At 39.6% G+C, this 16,338-nt stretch overlaps 1 protein-coding gene across 2 annotated transcripts in view; it reads right to left on the reverse strand.

Moving 5' to 3' along the window:
* The window catches only part of LOC122547509 (cAMP-specific 3',5'-cyclic phosphodiesterase 7B-like), a 176,572-nt gene that overhangs the window by 77,070 nt on the left and 83,164 nt on the right, over positions 1-16,338 (reverse strand). For both annotated transcript variants that reach the window (XM_043686123.1, XM_043686129.1), the window contains 2 exons: positions 8,192-8,275; positions 2,354-2,505 (listed from right to left, as the gene is read on the reverse strand). In XM_043686123.1, coding sequence (XP_043542058.1) covers positions 2,354-2,505; positions 8,192-8,275 — 236 coding nt within the window. The remainder of the gene's footprint in view (positions 1-2,353; positions 2,506-8,191; positions 8,276-16,338) is intronic.

Here is a 16,338-nt window from a genome sequence, read left to right on the forward strand (position 1 = left end):
TCCAATTTAGAACTTCAACTTTTAGATCTGGTCTATCCTTTTCCATCACTATTTTAAATCTAATGGAATTATGGTCGCTGGCCCCAAAGTGCTCTCCCACTGACACCTCAGTCACCTGCCCTGCCTTATTTCCCAAGAGTAGGTCAAGTATTGCACTTTCTCTAGTAGGTACATCCACATACTGAATCAGAAAATTGTCTTGTACGCACTCAAGTAATTCCTCTCCATCTAAACCTTTAACACAATGGCAGTCCCAGTCGATGTTTGGGAAGTTAAAATCTCCTACCATATCTACCCTATTACTCTTACAGATAGCTGAGATCCCCTTACAAGTTTGTTAATTCCTCTCCATCTAAACCTTTAACACAATGGCAGTCCCAGTCGATGTTTGGGAAGTTAAAATCTCCTACCATATCTACCCTATTACTCTTACAGATAGCTGAGATCTCCTTACAAGTTTGTTTCTCAATTTCCTGCTGACTGTTAGGGGATCTATAATACAATACAATCCCAAAAGGGTGATCATTCCTTTCTTATTTCTCAGTTCCACCCAAATAACTTCCAAGGATGTATTTCCAGGAATATCCTCCCTCAGCACTTTAATGTTATCCCTTATCAAAAATGCCACTCCCCCTCCTCTCTTGCCTCCCTTTCTATCGTTCCTGTTGCATTTGTATCCTGGAACATTAAGCTGCCAGTCCTGCCCATCCCTTGAGCCATGTTTCTGTAATTGCTATGATGTCCCAGTCCCATGTTCCTAACCATGCCTTGAGTTCATCTGCCTTCCCTGTTTGGCCCCTTGCATTGAAATAAATGCAGTTTAATTTATTAGTCCTACCTTGTCCTTGCCTGCCCTGACTGTTTGACTCACTTCTGTTCTCAACTGTACCAGTCTCAGATTGATCTCTTTCCTCACTATCTCCCTGGGTCCCACCCCCCCTCACCTTACTAGTTTAAATCCTCCCAAGCAGTTCTAGCTTGTTGGACATGGTTATTGTCTTGCATTTGTGTGGCATGAATATTACTTGCCACTTGTCAGCCCAAACCTGGATATTGTCCAGCACTTGTTATTTTTAAACATGGACTTCTTCAGTATTGGAGGAGTCACGACTAGCGCTGTTAGTGTACAATTATCGGTGAACATCCCCACTTCTGATCTTATGATGAAGGGAAGGTCACTGATGAAGCTGCTGAAGATGGTTGGGACAATGTCCCTGCCCAGAGGAATGGCTTCAGAAATGTCATGGACTGAGATAACTGACTTCCAACAACCACACAATCATCTTCCTTTTTTGTCAGGCATGGTTTCAGAGCGTTTTCCCCTGATTTCCATGGACTGCAGTTTTGCTGGAGCTCCTGGGGACTACATTTAGTCAAATCTGGCTTTGATGTCAAGGGCAGTCACTCTCACCTCACCTCTGGAATTCAACTCTTTTATCCTTGTATGAACAAAGCTGTAAAGAGACCAGGAGGTGAGTAGCCCTGGTGGAACCCAAATTGAGTGTCTGGGAGCAAGTTATTACTAAACAAATGCTGCTTGGTTGCACTGTTGATGACACCTTCAGTCATTTCACTGATGATAGAGTGTAAACTAATCAGGCAATAATTGGCCAGGCTGGATTTGTCCTGCTTTTTGTGCACAGAACAAATCTGACCAATTTAACACAATTTTGGGTGGATGTCAGTGTTGTACCTATGCTGGAACAACTTGGCTAAGTACACAGCAAGTTCTGGAGCATAATGTTGTCAAGGCCCATAGCCTTTGCATTATCCAGTGCCTCCATCTGTTTCTTGATATCATGTGGACTGAATTGAGTTGGCTGAACACTGGCATCTGTGATCCTGGGGACGACATGTCCCAGAATACTAAGTGGGTCTCTGGATTATGAGTCTAGCATCAACACTACTGCACCATTATCTCCCTGTATTTTGATCCCAATAAAAGCTCCACTGCAGGCAAAGGAACACTGAAAACTAAGCCTCCTTTTTGGAGTGGAAGTACTACAATGTTGCTAATATCAGGTTTGATTTCACTATTTCTGACAACCATGCTGTGAATCTGACCACAGTGAGAAAAGACAAAATGGCACAGAAGTCACACATGGGTTGCGCGTACAGTTTCAAAGCCACAAAATGCAAAAGGGGGTGGGGGCGGCGGGTTTGGAGCTAAAACTCACAACTTTCTCACTCAAAGAAGAGATCCATTAATAAACCAAGAAATGCTCTCAGATTAAAGTGGCAGCCCTTTACCTATCTCAAACCAAATTCTAAAATTGGTTTCAGAAATTCCTAAGTTCTAGTTCCAGTTTCAACAAACGATGATTAAAATCATAATAATTCAAATCTCACTTACTCTGGCTTGTCCGAGGTAGTCCTCATCCAACAAATGCAGACATGTCTGTGGTCCAATACCACGTAGCAGTCGAGAAGCGTGGAAATACCTCTGAAAGCTCAAAAGTCTTTTCACCCTTTTCTTTGTGCCAATTTCACCTGAATGAGAAGTTGCTAAACAAAGTTGGAGAAAACAAAATAAAGTATAGAAATAATTGGAACAGTTTGAATCAAAATGTACCCTGTATGTTTGGTAGATTATCAAATCTAAAGCGGTCATTGAATAGGTTATTTTCCCACTCGCAAACAATTATACAATCACTATTAAAAACAGCGCTATTCTAGTTAAGTTATAGTAGATATATCTGTTTATATTTTTCATGGTGTTGCTTACAATAAGTTTTAGAATTAAATGAGGAGCATGGCACCATGCAATACATATTATAATGTACAGTAAAGTTTGCTTAACATGTTCAATGCCTTTAGATCTACACAGTGCAATTATTGTGAATGGAAACATGTTAAAAAGAGTTAATTAGGGCTAATTCCCTGTTTATTTAAAGGTTGGAGGTGCTAGCTTGTCTTAGGTGATTGTGCAAAATGGACAGTAGTGTATCTGTAGCACTTTTGATACATAACTTTCCTTATCATTGGTTTGACTCCAGACTGACAGCGCTTGCAAATCCTCATTGGCAGAGAGACCAAGTCACAGCAAGAAGAAACCAGCAGCAAATGATTCACTTTACCTTCTTTAAAAAAATGTAACTAGTTCATTCAAGCATTCTGTGCCTGTTCAGTCGTGATTTGTTCAGATGTTATTGATAATTTATCAGAATGCTGTTTGACTCAATGAGGTACATTCACATGCAACAATGAGATGCAGCAGATGTACACATAGACTTCAGTTGGTTCACAAAGCTGACCAACAGCACGCCACATGTTGAACTGATATGATTTTCAGTCTCTTCCATTTAAGTGTCCAATAAAAATTGAGCGTTCCATTCCTTTTTTTCTGTTTTTTCCTCTTTGTCAACTATGAATTACAATCTAGGCTTTTCAATTTTTAAATAATAGTCAATAACAAATGCTACTTTCTAACAAGTAAGTGGAACGAAAAGAAGGGAATGAAGGAAAAAAAGCATTGGGCAGAATCTGATAAGATACTGAATGACATGGGCTATAGCAGGAAATGTGGCAGAATCATGTGAGAGGCCCAGTGAGGCCTACCTTGACATTGGGAACAACTTGCTGCGTCTTTTAACTAGGTTCTGCGTGGTGGGATGAGATCCTCACTAGAAAGCAGTCAGTTGCCTTTTAAGACTTGGGTGGCAACCTTGGACCAGGTTTGCATGGTCTGATGTCCAGGGTTCCATTGCCAGTCCTGATGGAAGTGGATGCCCCACCGCAGCACCAACCAACCAGTAGGAGCTCTGGGTCCCAGTCTGCAAAGTGGGGCACCAAATTTCCTTTGTTTGCCATGTTCGGCGCAAATGTCAGGAATTGTAAAGGGTAGCTCCAGACTAATCGTGCTTTGTCGGGTCCACCATGGACCTTGCTGACACCGGCAGCAAGGATGCTGGTCAGTTTCGGGCAGTGGGGTGAATTAGTTTGGTAGCAATGATTGGGTAGAACCGGGCTAGAATTGGATGAAAGGGTGCTATATGAGTCGGATAGGTCTCTACTAAGGCATGTTTGGTAAAATGCAGCGAGAAACTAGATCTGACAGAGAGAAACCCTCCATGAAACTTGACACAACTGGCCCTGAGCAAAAATAAATAAGATTCAGCTCATTAGTTCTGAAAGTGAAAAGATCAAACAAACAGAATCCCTGGCATCACATCCCATCACAAACATGCATTGTTTATGAGCTGAAGTGAAAGACAAACATAGTTCCTAGGAATCTTATAAATGGGAATATTTGGAGATGTTTTTCAAGCTATTAAAAAAATGTACAGCACTTTGGACCAAAACATCTTTTCAGCACAGTTATACTTAGATTCTCCTGTAATAGACAGGGTTAGAGTACATTTTGTAGGGAACTTATCCATTTTAAGAAATCACCTCTTTCCTCTCAACTGTTTCCTCACCCCCAAATTTGACGCTTTTGTCCCAAATAATACTCTCTCCCACCTTGGCTGTTCTCCCTGGTAGAGTCCTCATGTCTGTACTCTTCAGTCCAAAGTATAAGGACCTATTGGTTTCATCAGTCTTAGAAACACATCGGTTGGACCACAGAAACGCTATCAGGTCCTGCTCTTATGTTCAATAGCCATTCAGTCTTTCACATCCTATGGTGGAATTTGAATGTATGTTTCTACACCATGAGTCCTAGTCTCTAGATTACTAGCTATATGCTGCTCTACAAGCAATACACCTGCCTGTCTCTACTGTTCTTTCATACTGCTATACCTGAGAAGGCTTAAAATGACTCATTGTTCTTCTACCTCCTCTTCCCAAATCCTAAAGCCCTATTGGAGTTTAGAAGACTAACTGATGATCTTATTTGAATTTTTAAGATTCTAAGATACTGAGATGAATTAAGAGGGTAGAGACTGGGAAGCTGATTTCCCTTCATGAGGGAACCTAGAACTAAGGTCATGGTTTAAATTAAGGTTCATTCCATTTAACATGGAGATGGGGAAGAATTTCTTCTCTCAGAGCATAGTCAGTGTCTAACATTCTGCTGCTCAGAGAGTAGCAGAGGCTGGATTCTTGAATAAATTCAAGGCTGAGTTAGACAGATTTCTGACAGGAAAGAAGTTAAGGGTTATGGAGGACAAGAAGTGGATTGCAGGCCATGATCAGATCTTGCTGAATGGCACAGCAAGCCCATGGAGCTGAATGGCATTCTCCTGTTATTTCTTATGATTTTATGATCATGGAGGTTTCTTCTTTCTACAGTCTACCATCCCCTAAAGCCTCTGTCTTTTTACGGTTGCACCCTCATCTCCAATGTCAAAGAGAGGTGCTCAAGAATAGAGTTTGAGAGTAATAGAAGTTTTACAGCATGCGGATAATACATTTGGTCCATTGTGTGTGGTGGTCGTCAATTCTAATCCCATTTTCCAGCATCTGGTGATAGCCTTTTGTGCTTTGGCATTTCAAATACTTATTTACATATTTTTAAAAATGCCTTGAGGGCTCCTGCCTCTACCACCCCCATAGGAAGTGGATTCCAGATACCCATAAATCTCTGGGTAAAAATAATACTCCTTAAATCCCCTCTCAAACTTAACTTAAAACTGTGCCCCCTGGTTACTGACCCCTCTATTCAGGCAGAAGTTTCTCTCAATCTATCCTTGTCTATCCCCTAAAACTTTGTACACCTTAATCACATATCCCCACCCCCACCCCATTGCCTTCTTTATTCTAAGGAAAACAACTTCAGCCTATTTAGTCTCTCTTCTTAACTGAATTGGTTCCGCCCAGGCAACATCCTGGTGAATCTCCTCTGCGTCGTCTCTAGGTCAGTCACATCCTCCCTATAGTGTGGCAATCAGAACCTGCACACAATATTTCAGCTGCTGTCCAACTAACGGTATACACAGCTCCATCATAACCTCCTTGTTCTTGTATTCTATGTCTTGCCTAATGAAGGGCAGTATCTCACACGCCTTCTTAACGACTTTATCTGCCTGTCTTCCTTCTATTCCCTTATCCAATCCTGTATTTTCTGAACATTTTAATTAAGATTGAAACCGAGCAATCAGCTACCTCTGTTGTGTCTCTCTTCCACAAGCCTACTGTTTAAACTTCCAAACTGTCCCTATAGCACACAGAATGTAGTGGTTCAAGGAGGGAGCTCACCACCTCCTTTTCCAGGCCAATTAGGGATGGACAATAAATCCTGGCCCAGCCAGTAATGCCCACATCCCATGAATGAATTAAAAAAAAGTTCTAATTGGTTGCATTGTGAGGAAACTTCAAACATCACAACATGTGGAGAAGCATTGGATCATTCTAATATTCCATAGTTAACTGCACATGTGGTGTGCTCCAGAGGTTACTGTCAGATTCACAGGAGTAATGATAATGAAGACTGACGGTATTACTGTCATTACCACCATAACGTTTACACTCACATGAGTATGCAATTTTTCTTTTTTTCTCACATATGTCTTTATACTCAGTTACTGGAACTAGCTGAATTCAAGAACATATTAAATAAAAATAGTCATCATTTTGAACCTGCTTACTTTAGAAGTTTATTCTTGTTTTCAACAATCTACTATGATATAATCTCCCTGACATTACTTTTTAATGAAAGGATAAATGGCAAACTTTTCAGATTTTGACAAATGTCTTCCATGTGGTACAGTAAAAGTTTAAATACATATTATTATTTTAAGATTTCACAATCTGTGATGTGCAAAAGGAATTCCTCATCTTGTGGCTTTTTGATAGATAGCTAACATTTTATGGAGGAATGAAAATTAATTATTAAATATAACAACATTACATGCAAAGAGATAAAAATGGCTAATTACAAAGCAAAGAACTCCTTGTTATTAAAAATGCTTGCTCAGCGCTGTCTAAATAGGATATTGCAAACTTGCATTTAAGCAATCTAAAATAAAGTCTTTCATATGTCAAGTGTTCCAGCAATTTAATAAAGTCAATGTGTGTGTTTCATTCTCTTTGAAGGTTTCCTATTTGAAGCTTATACTACATAAAGCCGGAAGCAGGTGCTGCAACGCTGTGTGCATATGAATGCTACAAAGTCAGTATAGGAAATGGACTTTAATCATTTGAGTGTTTTAATTTTGTACTTTTGCCAATAGCAGAGATTATTTAACATGTACGTTTTCCAAGAGATTTGCTAAGATCCAGAATTATGCTTCAAAGCATGCAAGCCAAGATTTGCATATGGTTGAAAAGGATTAGAGTATGCTAGTTGTCACTGATTACTATTACTGAGTTTATTTGTAGGATGTCATTGCCAGAGCCTACATTACTACATACGTCACTTTGCTGGAAAGTAGACCAATAATAATCTTGCAGTTTTTGTTAATTATTCACAATGTCAGAGTGTGTTTCTTTTTAAAACAGGATGTGTTCAATACACTATTGATTTAATCAAGTATCGTACAATAGCATTGAAGTAGCTTAAGTAACTATTATTAGCTGTAAAGTGTAGGGCAGCATTAACATGGATCAGGGATGGACCTTTAGATGGTGAAACTTATCAGAAGTTCCCCATTAGTTTTCCACAGATGGACTTGACGATTGACATCAGCCTGCTCTTGCTTAGACAATCCAAGTTTTAATTAACTAACCTGCTCCTTTCTCCCTCTCCCTCCCCCAAATTTTTTTTAAAAGTGACTGGATTGTCTGTTAGCTTTGCTTTTGGAAGTTTATTAGATGAACTACAAGATGGCTAATCCAAATTTTAGTTAGCACTGGCATCCCGTGTGACAAAGTGCAGTCAATATTTTAACTAACATACTTCTCTTCAAGAGAAAATCCCCAGCTGCTGAGGTAATAAACGTTAACCTATGAGTAATTTGGAAGATGTGAGACATATCATAACTACAGTATTAGCTCACAAGCCAGAGGCTTTCTTTCAGAACAGTTGCCATTTATATTTCATATATGGAAGTCAGTCACTTATTTAAGCTTATATTTGAAATGCCCATGACAGAATTGAACGCATGTGGTCAATTACTGCAGCCAGTTTCTGATGCCGATTCAGTTTGGCTTCAAAAGGGAAATCTATGTTGAATTTCACTTTTATTTTACTGCAAATTCACAAGACAGCATCCACTTCCAGGAATTCAGTAAAAGCAGCAGTCTCTGCAATGTGAATAAAAAGCTCCAGGCTCTGTAAGGTTTTTGTCTCATTTATTTTGTTGGTACTTACTATTCAGAAGGCGAAAATCAATGACTGGGTATGATCCTCGGCGCTCAGAGAGAAGCCCTGCTTGCCCTCTCACTCGTGCATTTCCTGTGAAAACAGATTCAAAAGAGCTATTAGAAGTAGTTTTATTACTGTTCAGTGTTAGTATTCTATGGCGCTATCACAGTCCCTTTAAGTTTCACATCACATCTTTAAAATCTTCACCTGTTGTCGACATAATTGGGTAAATATTACATGTTTTGATGGTAATGGAATTTTTGAACATGATATCTACAAAACAAAAGTAGGTTTGAGTGTAATTCAATAAATAAAATGATAGTATGCATTATCAATACTGTCAGACATCATTTAAGGTTTTCTTAAAGATCCAGGCTTCAGTTTTCTTTAGACTAACAAATCAATAGAAACACAATGGGTCGATATTTCTGCCCACTGCCTGCATTTGCTTTCAAGCTTCAGCTAACGTGTGTGCACAAGTGCAGACACCCAACAGAAGATCCATTGTGACTGGTTGCTGATGCGCTGAGGAAGGTGGAAGTGACAGAGGTGAAGCAGGATTCAATAACCGAGGAGACTAGAAATGTTGGGCTGGGGTCCATTTTAGTGTGTTGGGTCCAGTAGATAGAAGGGGTTGTCAGATCTGGGAGGAGTGGGGAGAAGGCATCTGGCTACTGGGGTGGGAGTACGGGTGTGGATTTGGAGATTGCTGGTTTCAGATGGTGGGGAATAGAATATGAGTTCAGAACAGGGTCTGGACAGGTTGTCATGGCTCTGGGAGTGTAGGAGCTGGGGTGGTTGAAGGGGGTGAGTCAGTTTAATTATTACTCAGGAGTCATAGTGAGTTTTCAATCTCCTAAGATTTCCTGGGTAACTATTGAGCTTAACTGATTTAGAACCCTCTGAAGTTTCCAACATTATTGGAGGGCTCCAAACGCAGAGGAATTTTCCACGGGAAGTTTTAATTACTCGGGTTATTTCCATCGCACCAGTTTGTGTCGGGGATGGTCCTGATGTTCAACTCCATTCTGCACTGTTTCAACAATTTAACAACTGGAATACCTGGCCAACTAATTCAGCTAAATGGGTAGACAAGAGCTTTGCTTGATGCCTAACCTTTTGAGCATTTTCAATATTTTCACGATTTAATCTGATTTATCTTTACTGGCCCTATGACCAACTGTAGAATTCACTTGAAAATAAGAAACTGTAGTAGGAGGACCCATGTTTTGAAGGGAGGTTCTTGATTTTCAATAAGGAAACACTGTCCCAGATTCCAGCTGACGTTTCCAGCTGTAACTGCTGTCATGTCTTCCCTTTCCTAGGTCTTGGCTGATTGGTCTTTTTTCCTTTCATCTGATATTCACCAACCTGCTACAGCTGGATCCCTCTGGCAAAGTCAAGTTTCTGACATATACCACGAACATTTGAGAGATGCATGAGGCAGCATATTGTAAAATGGCCCCAGGATCTGTTGTTAAGTACCAGAATTGGAACGTTGATATGTTGAAGGTATACTGAACAATAGCTTAGATTGTTGAATGCACCCGATTATATAGTACCATTTTGCCTAGGCTTCCTGCAAATTGCAATATGTTATTAGCTATACCTGGAAAGTATCCATCATCTCCAAGTCAATCATTCAGTAAGTCCATCCTGGAACATGACAGCCAAGCTTGACTGCCTCAGCACGTACCTGATCCAGTTGCTTCTCATGTATCTAGCATGTGGTGAAATATAATTCCGCTACTACAAATAGCATTCAGCACCTCACAAATGCCCAGTTTTGAGTTGTGGATCTGTACTTAATCTATTCTACTTAGCACAGAGGAAGCACAAAATGAACTGATGTGTATCTTCATCACAATCTACTCAAGGACTGTGCAATGGTCACTCTGCCAATGTTGACCTGTACGTCCACAACAGGTAGATTAGCAGGAACAAGGTCAAGTCTGTTCTTCCCTTTTGTGCTGTCACCACCAAGTGCAGTCAGGTAGCTTTGCCCTTCAGATATCCGCTTGGGTGGTTGTACGAATCGACTCTTGGTGATGGATTCAATTCTCTCTCACCAAATGTATTCTAATATCTTGAAGGTATCAGTTAAGTGAATTGTGCATATTGTGAAGATGTGGATGGCTTTATCATTTGTTATATTGGCTAGATTACCTAATACTATGATGAAAACTAGGATATAGGTGTACAGAACCTAGTCGTGAATAATGGACAGTAAAATCACACCCATTTTACAGGAAATAGATTGGATTTCTCACAAACACTGAGGTTTCGACTGGAATACAATTGTAAATTACATAGTTACGGCATAAATGGGCATAACAATTTTTTTCACTGGTGCACTGGCTTAGCTATTCTTCTACTCTGACAAATTCATGGTTAAATGTACTGAGGTACACTTCTTTCAACCTTTAACACTTAAAAAAAGTTCTCCTGGTTTATTAAGGATTCAGCCAAATGAATTCTACCAGTGGAAATGGACATGTAGTGCCAGAGGAAAGTTAAAAAAAAGACGTAAATAAAAGAAGGCGCACAATTAGTCAGAAAAGCCACTCTGGGGCCAGAGATGAGCCTGTCTCTGATTATCAGTGCAGCAATGATGACCATATGTTGGCATCAACGAAAAGACAGAAGGAATTTAGATTAAGGGCAGCTTAAGTATTGAGTGAAAGAAAGGATTTTCAACTGACATGATTACTGTTTCTCAAAATAATATTAATTTCAACTATTTTATAGTTTTAGCTGTTGTAATTTGTGCAATTAAGTCCAGATTCCAAAAGCTTTGCAAGTTTACAAGATGTTGTCACTTAGCTCTTTAAATACTAAGAAAGGAATTTCATTGGATTAATTTTGTTCAGATATTGTTGTATTGTACAAATTTATGCATCATATAGTGCAATTCATTGCTTGCATGAAACAACTTTGTAATATGTGCATGCAGATGTGAAGAAACCACAAGGGGGTATAAGTTGGTATGTACTGTGCCTATTTTTCGGGTGCACATTTGTACAGGTGATTCACTATTAAATTCAGTGGGTCTATTTCCTTAATGTTCTGGGCAGCTGTTTTACAAAGGCATTAAAACCCTCATTAGCATGCAGGAGGCCTTACAGTGGCCTGGTGAAGGTCGCTTTTGTTGATTCGTGTTGTCAGGGCATCACTGGATCCAGGCCAGCTATACTCACATTTCCCAGGTGTCCATTTCTCTAAAGTGGTCAATGCCCAAAAAGTAAAACACCAAATTTTAATTTGGAATCGAGGAACAGCAGTACAACTGAAGCTAATGGTGTTCCATTTGCTTTTGCCACTGTTGTAATATAGGAGACATAACAGTCAAACATCCTGAAATGCTGCAACGAAACGAGCAATGGAAATGTTCGCATTGACTTTTTTAGCTGCTGGCTGATGGATTGGATAAATGTCAGCCAGAACATCCTTACTCATGTTTGACTATTGCCATGCATTGTTTAAATGTTACCGGCGAGGTCCTTAGTATAACTTCTCATCTGAGAAGCAAGTTCCCTGACAGTGCACTGAAAATGTCAGCCAAGATTCTACATTCAAGACTGTAGAGTGGGGCTTGGATCCACAACCTGCTGATTCAGAAGTGAGAGCACCAGCACTGAGCTAAGGGTGACACCTATTCCGCTACAAACTCTTAGACAACATGTCTATTCACTCTAGACACAAAAACTGTACAATAACATTCTTGTAAACAAGCACTGCTGCTTCTGCCACAGCCCAGGTCTGCAGACATCAACAGAGCCTCCCAAAAGGAACATTTCCTGAGCGGATGTTTGGCTACTTGGCATATCCCAGTGGTGTCTGTATATAAACATAGTTCCTGTTTGATGACAAAGTTCACCCTGAATCACATCTAACTGTCATTAAGGGTGGAGTACAAATGGTAGACAACTTTAAGATATTGAAACATCACACATTATAGGCCCCAGTCAAATGGAAATTAATGTCAAGGTCAGTTTGTGTGTCTGTAACATAGGAATGCTTTCTTTAAACAGTAGCTGTATTTAGAAAGAAGAAACAGTCAAAACATATTTTTGCAAACTGGGCCGTTAATTTATTTTCAACATACATTTTACATCGCAAAACAAGTTTATATCTGCTTGTTTGATATATGGTTATAACTGAGGACAAAGTGTTTGTACAGTTTTGTTTGTAAATTACAAAATTCTGAAATCATAAGCTCGTGAGGTCGAGGACCATAGTCACAACCAAAATGTTCATTTATGCAATCATTCCCTTATCCACAATAAAATTAACCCCCCGATCCTGGGAAATATCAATACTGAATATTTCAGCTTCTGCCAACATGTTGTTATTGACACTCCGTTGTAAAAGATTCTGCTAACCAACATGAAAAAAGTTAATTCATTACCTAAAGCAATTTGCTGTCTGCTGATTATTTTATGTGAACACGATGCACTCAGTGGATAACAGAAAAGAAATCAATGGTTCTTCTATGGAGACTACCAGCTCAAAACAATGGAAGGCTTTGACCATCTGAAATGGCCATTTCAAATAACACTCATGTATTTTCACAAATCGGTGGGCAAGATTTAGCAAAATGTTTGAAGTTTTCAAAAACGACACAGAAAGCAAATCCATTTTAAAATTGTAATTTCTAAATGAACAGTGAAGTGGGATTGTAATATGAATCCTTAACAGAAGAGATCATAGAGTGAATATCCTGCCTACTGTGCTGTGATTAATACAGGCTGTTTTTCTTTCATTTTTAACAGCTTGCATTAGTGAATTGGTCACCCCTTTTATACCCAATTCAATTTTCATTTTTACTGAAACAGCTAAATTGCTTCTGCCCGTTTGCCACCTCGTGCAAAAGTGAAAATTTGATCCATCCAAGACTGTACAAAGCTAAACAAAATGTGGCTACACTATTGCAGCCTTTCTGGCTCTCTACTGACTACATTAGTTATTTTTCAACCGAACAACCAAAGCAATTTAGCTGTACTATCTGAAAATATCATCTTATTTCAAAATAAATTTCCCCACCTTTTATGCCTTAACACAAATCATTTATTTAACTGTTTGAGAAGAGCTTTCCTTTGCTATTCTCGTCAGCATATTTTTTATAGGGTTAGTCACATGACATTGGATCATATACTATCCAGTGACATACCATGCAATTGTTCATGTCCACTTTTTTGTAAATATTATTCAGCTTAAATTAGTTGAATGCCATGGTTGAGGGGAATTACAATATCATTTTGTGAATCAAAGGAGTGGCGCTCTGAAAGCTAGTGTGCTTCCAACTAAACCTGTTGGACTATAACCTGGTGTTGCGTGATTTTTAACTTCATTTCCTGAACATATCTTAAGTTACTTATAGTACATTCTTTTACTTCTGTTAGGACAATTTAAATCTGTAGTAGTTTATCTTCCCTTCATGTTTTCTGGTTCATCCCTCACAGTTTTTTCCGTTATTATTCACTGCTTCCAACCAAACCCTTTCTTTGTTATTCAATTTTGCTGGTCTCTCTTTCAAAACCAACAGCCCACATGTGACCAATGTGGCTCACAGATAGTTTAAGTTGAGGTGAGTGTAACAAGTTTTGTCGGACCAAGGGGTAACTTCTAACAATTCATTCAAGGTTTTCGCATCCTCAACTGAGTTTTGTGGTCTTTATCTCACCCTCGTTTGTCGGAGGGCAACAAGCATGAAGTTCATTTCTCTCGAGTTGCTACCAAAGTGTTAATCAATCTCAATTCTTAATGAACAGGCAATCCTAACAAACCTGCAGTATGACTTGGAGATGCCGGTGTTGAACTGAGTTGAACAAAGTTAAAAATCACACAACACCAGGTTATTGTCCAACAGGTTTATTTGGAAGCACCAGCTTTTGGAACGCTGCTCCTTCATCAAGTGATCGAAGGAGCAGCGCTCCAAAAGCTAGTGCTTCCAAATAAACCTGTTGGACAATAACCTAATCCTGCAGCAGCCAGTGCACCAACCGACTTAATCTTTGTTTTAGCTAAAATAAAAATAGTACCTTGCCTGTGACTAACTAATTTTGGGTGCATCAAATAAAAAGCATTCTGTGCACCAAGATCTCCTGTTCCAAAAACAAAGACTAATAAAATGAGTTCCAATTTATAAAACATCAAACAGTACAACATTGGAACTGGCCCTTTGGCCCACTATGTCTGTGTTAACCATGATGCCATTCCAAACTAATCACATGGTCTGTATTCCTCTACTTCCTACCTGTGTGTCTGTCTAAATGCCTCTTAAACATTACTATTGTATCTGTTCTTCTACCTCCTTTGGCAGTGCATTCCAGGCACCTTCCACCCTCTCCATAAAAGCTTTCCTTATGCATTTTCTTTAAACTTATCCCATCTCACCTTAAACCTATGCCCCTAGTAATTAACATTGCCATCTTGGGAAAAAGACTCTGACTATCCACCCTATCCATGCCATTCATAATTTGATACACACCTAGCAGGTCACCCCTCAGCCTCCAGTGCTCGAGTGAAAATACTCCTAGTTTATCCGACCTGATCTTAAAGCTAATATACCCCAATCCAGGCAACACTCTAGTAAACTTCTTTTCCAACCTCTAAGCCTTCCGTATTCTTCCTATAGTGTAGCGACCAGAGCAACGGTCTAATTAAAGTCTTATATAGCTGCTACATGACTTGTCAACTTTTATACCTGACTGGTGAAGGCAAACATGCTGTACACTTTCTTTACCACTTTAGCCATTTGGGTTGCCATTTTCAGGGAGCTATGGACTTGCATCTCAAGATTCCTCTGTATATCAATGCTCCTAAGGGTCCTACCATTTCCTGTATATGTTCCTCTTGCATTTGATCTCCCAGAATGCATCACCTCACACTTGTCCAGATTAAACTTTGTCATGTCTCTGCCCACTTTCCATTTAGTCTATATTGTGATGTACCCTTTGACAACCTTCCTCACTATGCACAATTCAACCAATTTTCTTTTCATCTGTAAACTTATTCACCAGACCACCTTCATCCAAGTCATTTACCATATTACAAACCACAGTGGTCCCATCACTGATCCTTACAGAGTATCACTGGTCATAGACTTCCAGTCAGAAAAACACCCCTCCACAAATGTCTTTTGTCTTCTATCACCAAGCCAATTTTGTGTCTAACTTACCAACTCAGCATGAATCCCATGCAACTCAATCTTCTGGACCAGCCTACCATGACAGGACGTTGTCAAATGTTTTAGTAAAGACCATGTAGGCAACTCACCGCTCCACCCTCATCAATCAGCTTCATCACTTCCTCAAGAAATGCAATCGTGTTGACAATCACTAATAAGTCCATTCTTTTCCAAATGCAAGTAGAACTTTACCCCAAGAATCTTCTCCAATGAATTGCTGACCATTGATATAAGGCTCTGTGGCCTTAGTTTCCTGGATAATCCCTGTTGCCCTTCTTAAACAAAGGAACAACATTAGCTATTCTCCAGTCTTCTGGGACCTTGCCTGTGAGTAAAGAGGATACAAAGATCCCTGTCAATGGCCCAACAAACTCCTCCCTTGTCTCCTTCAGTATCCTGGGATAGATCCCATCAGCGCCTGGGAAGTTACCTACCTTAATGTTTTTCAAGACACCTAACACTGCCTTCTTCTTAATATTGACATGTCCTAGGATATGAACATACACCTCCCTAATTTTACTACCATCCATGTACTTCTCCTTGGTGAATACCATTGTGAAGTATTCATTAAGGACCTCACTCACTTCTCTGTCTCCGCACATAAATTCCTTTAGTGGACCTACCCTTTCCTTCACTGCCCTCTTGTTCCTAGTATATGTATAAAATGCCTTGGCATTCTCCTTAATCCTACTTCCATGAATATTTCATGACCCATTTTGGCCCCCCTAGTTCCTTTAAATTATTTTTTGCTCCCTTTATATTCATCAAGGGCCTTGTCTGATTTCCTGAACCTTATATAGGCTTCTTTTTCCTTTTTACATAAAATTTCAATATATCTTGTCATCCGGGTTTTCCGAATCCTTATCTTTCACCCTCATAGGAACATGCTGGTGTTGAACTCTGATCAACTGGCCTTTCAATGATTCCCACATGTCCAATGTAGATACTGATCCCCACCCCCCCT

Source organism: Chiloscyllium plagiosum, chromosome 3 (genome assembly GCF_004010195.1).
Source record: "Chiloscyllium plagiosum isolate BGI_BamShark_2017 chromosome 3, ASM401019v2, whole genome shotgun sequence".
NCBI lineage: Eukaryota > Metazoa > Chordata > Chondrichthyes > Orectolobiformes > Hemiscylliidae > Chiloscyllium > Chiloscyllium plagiosum.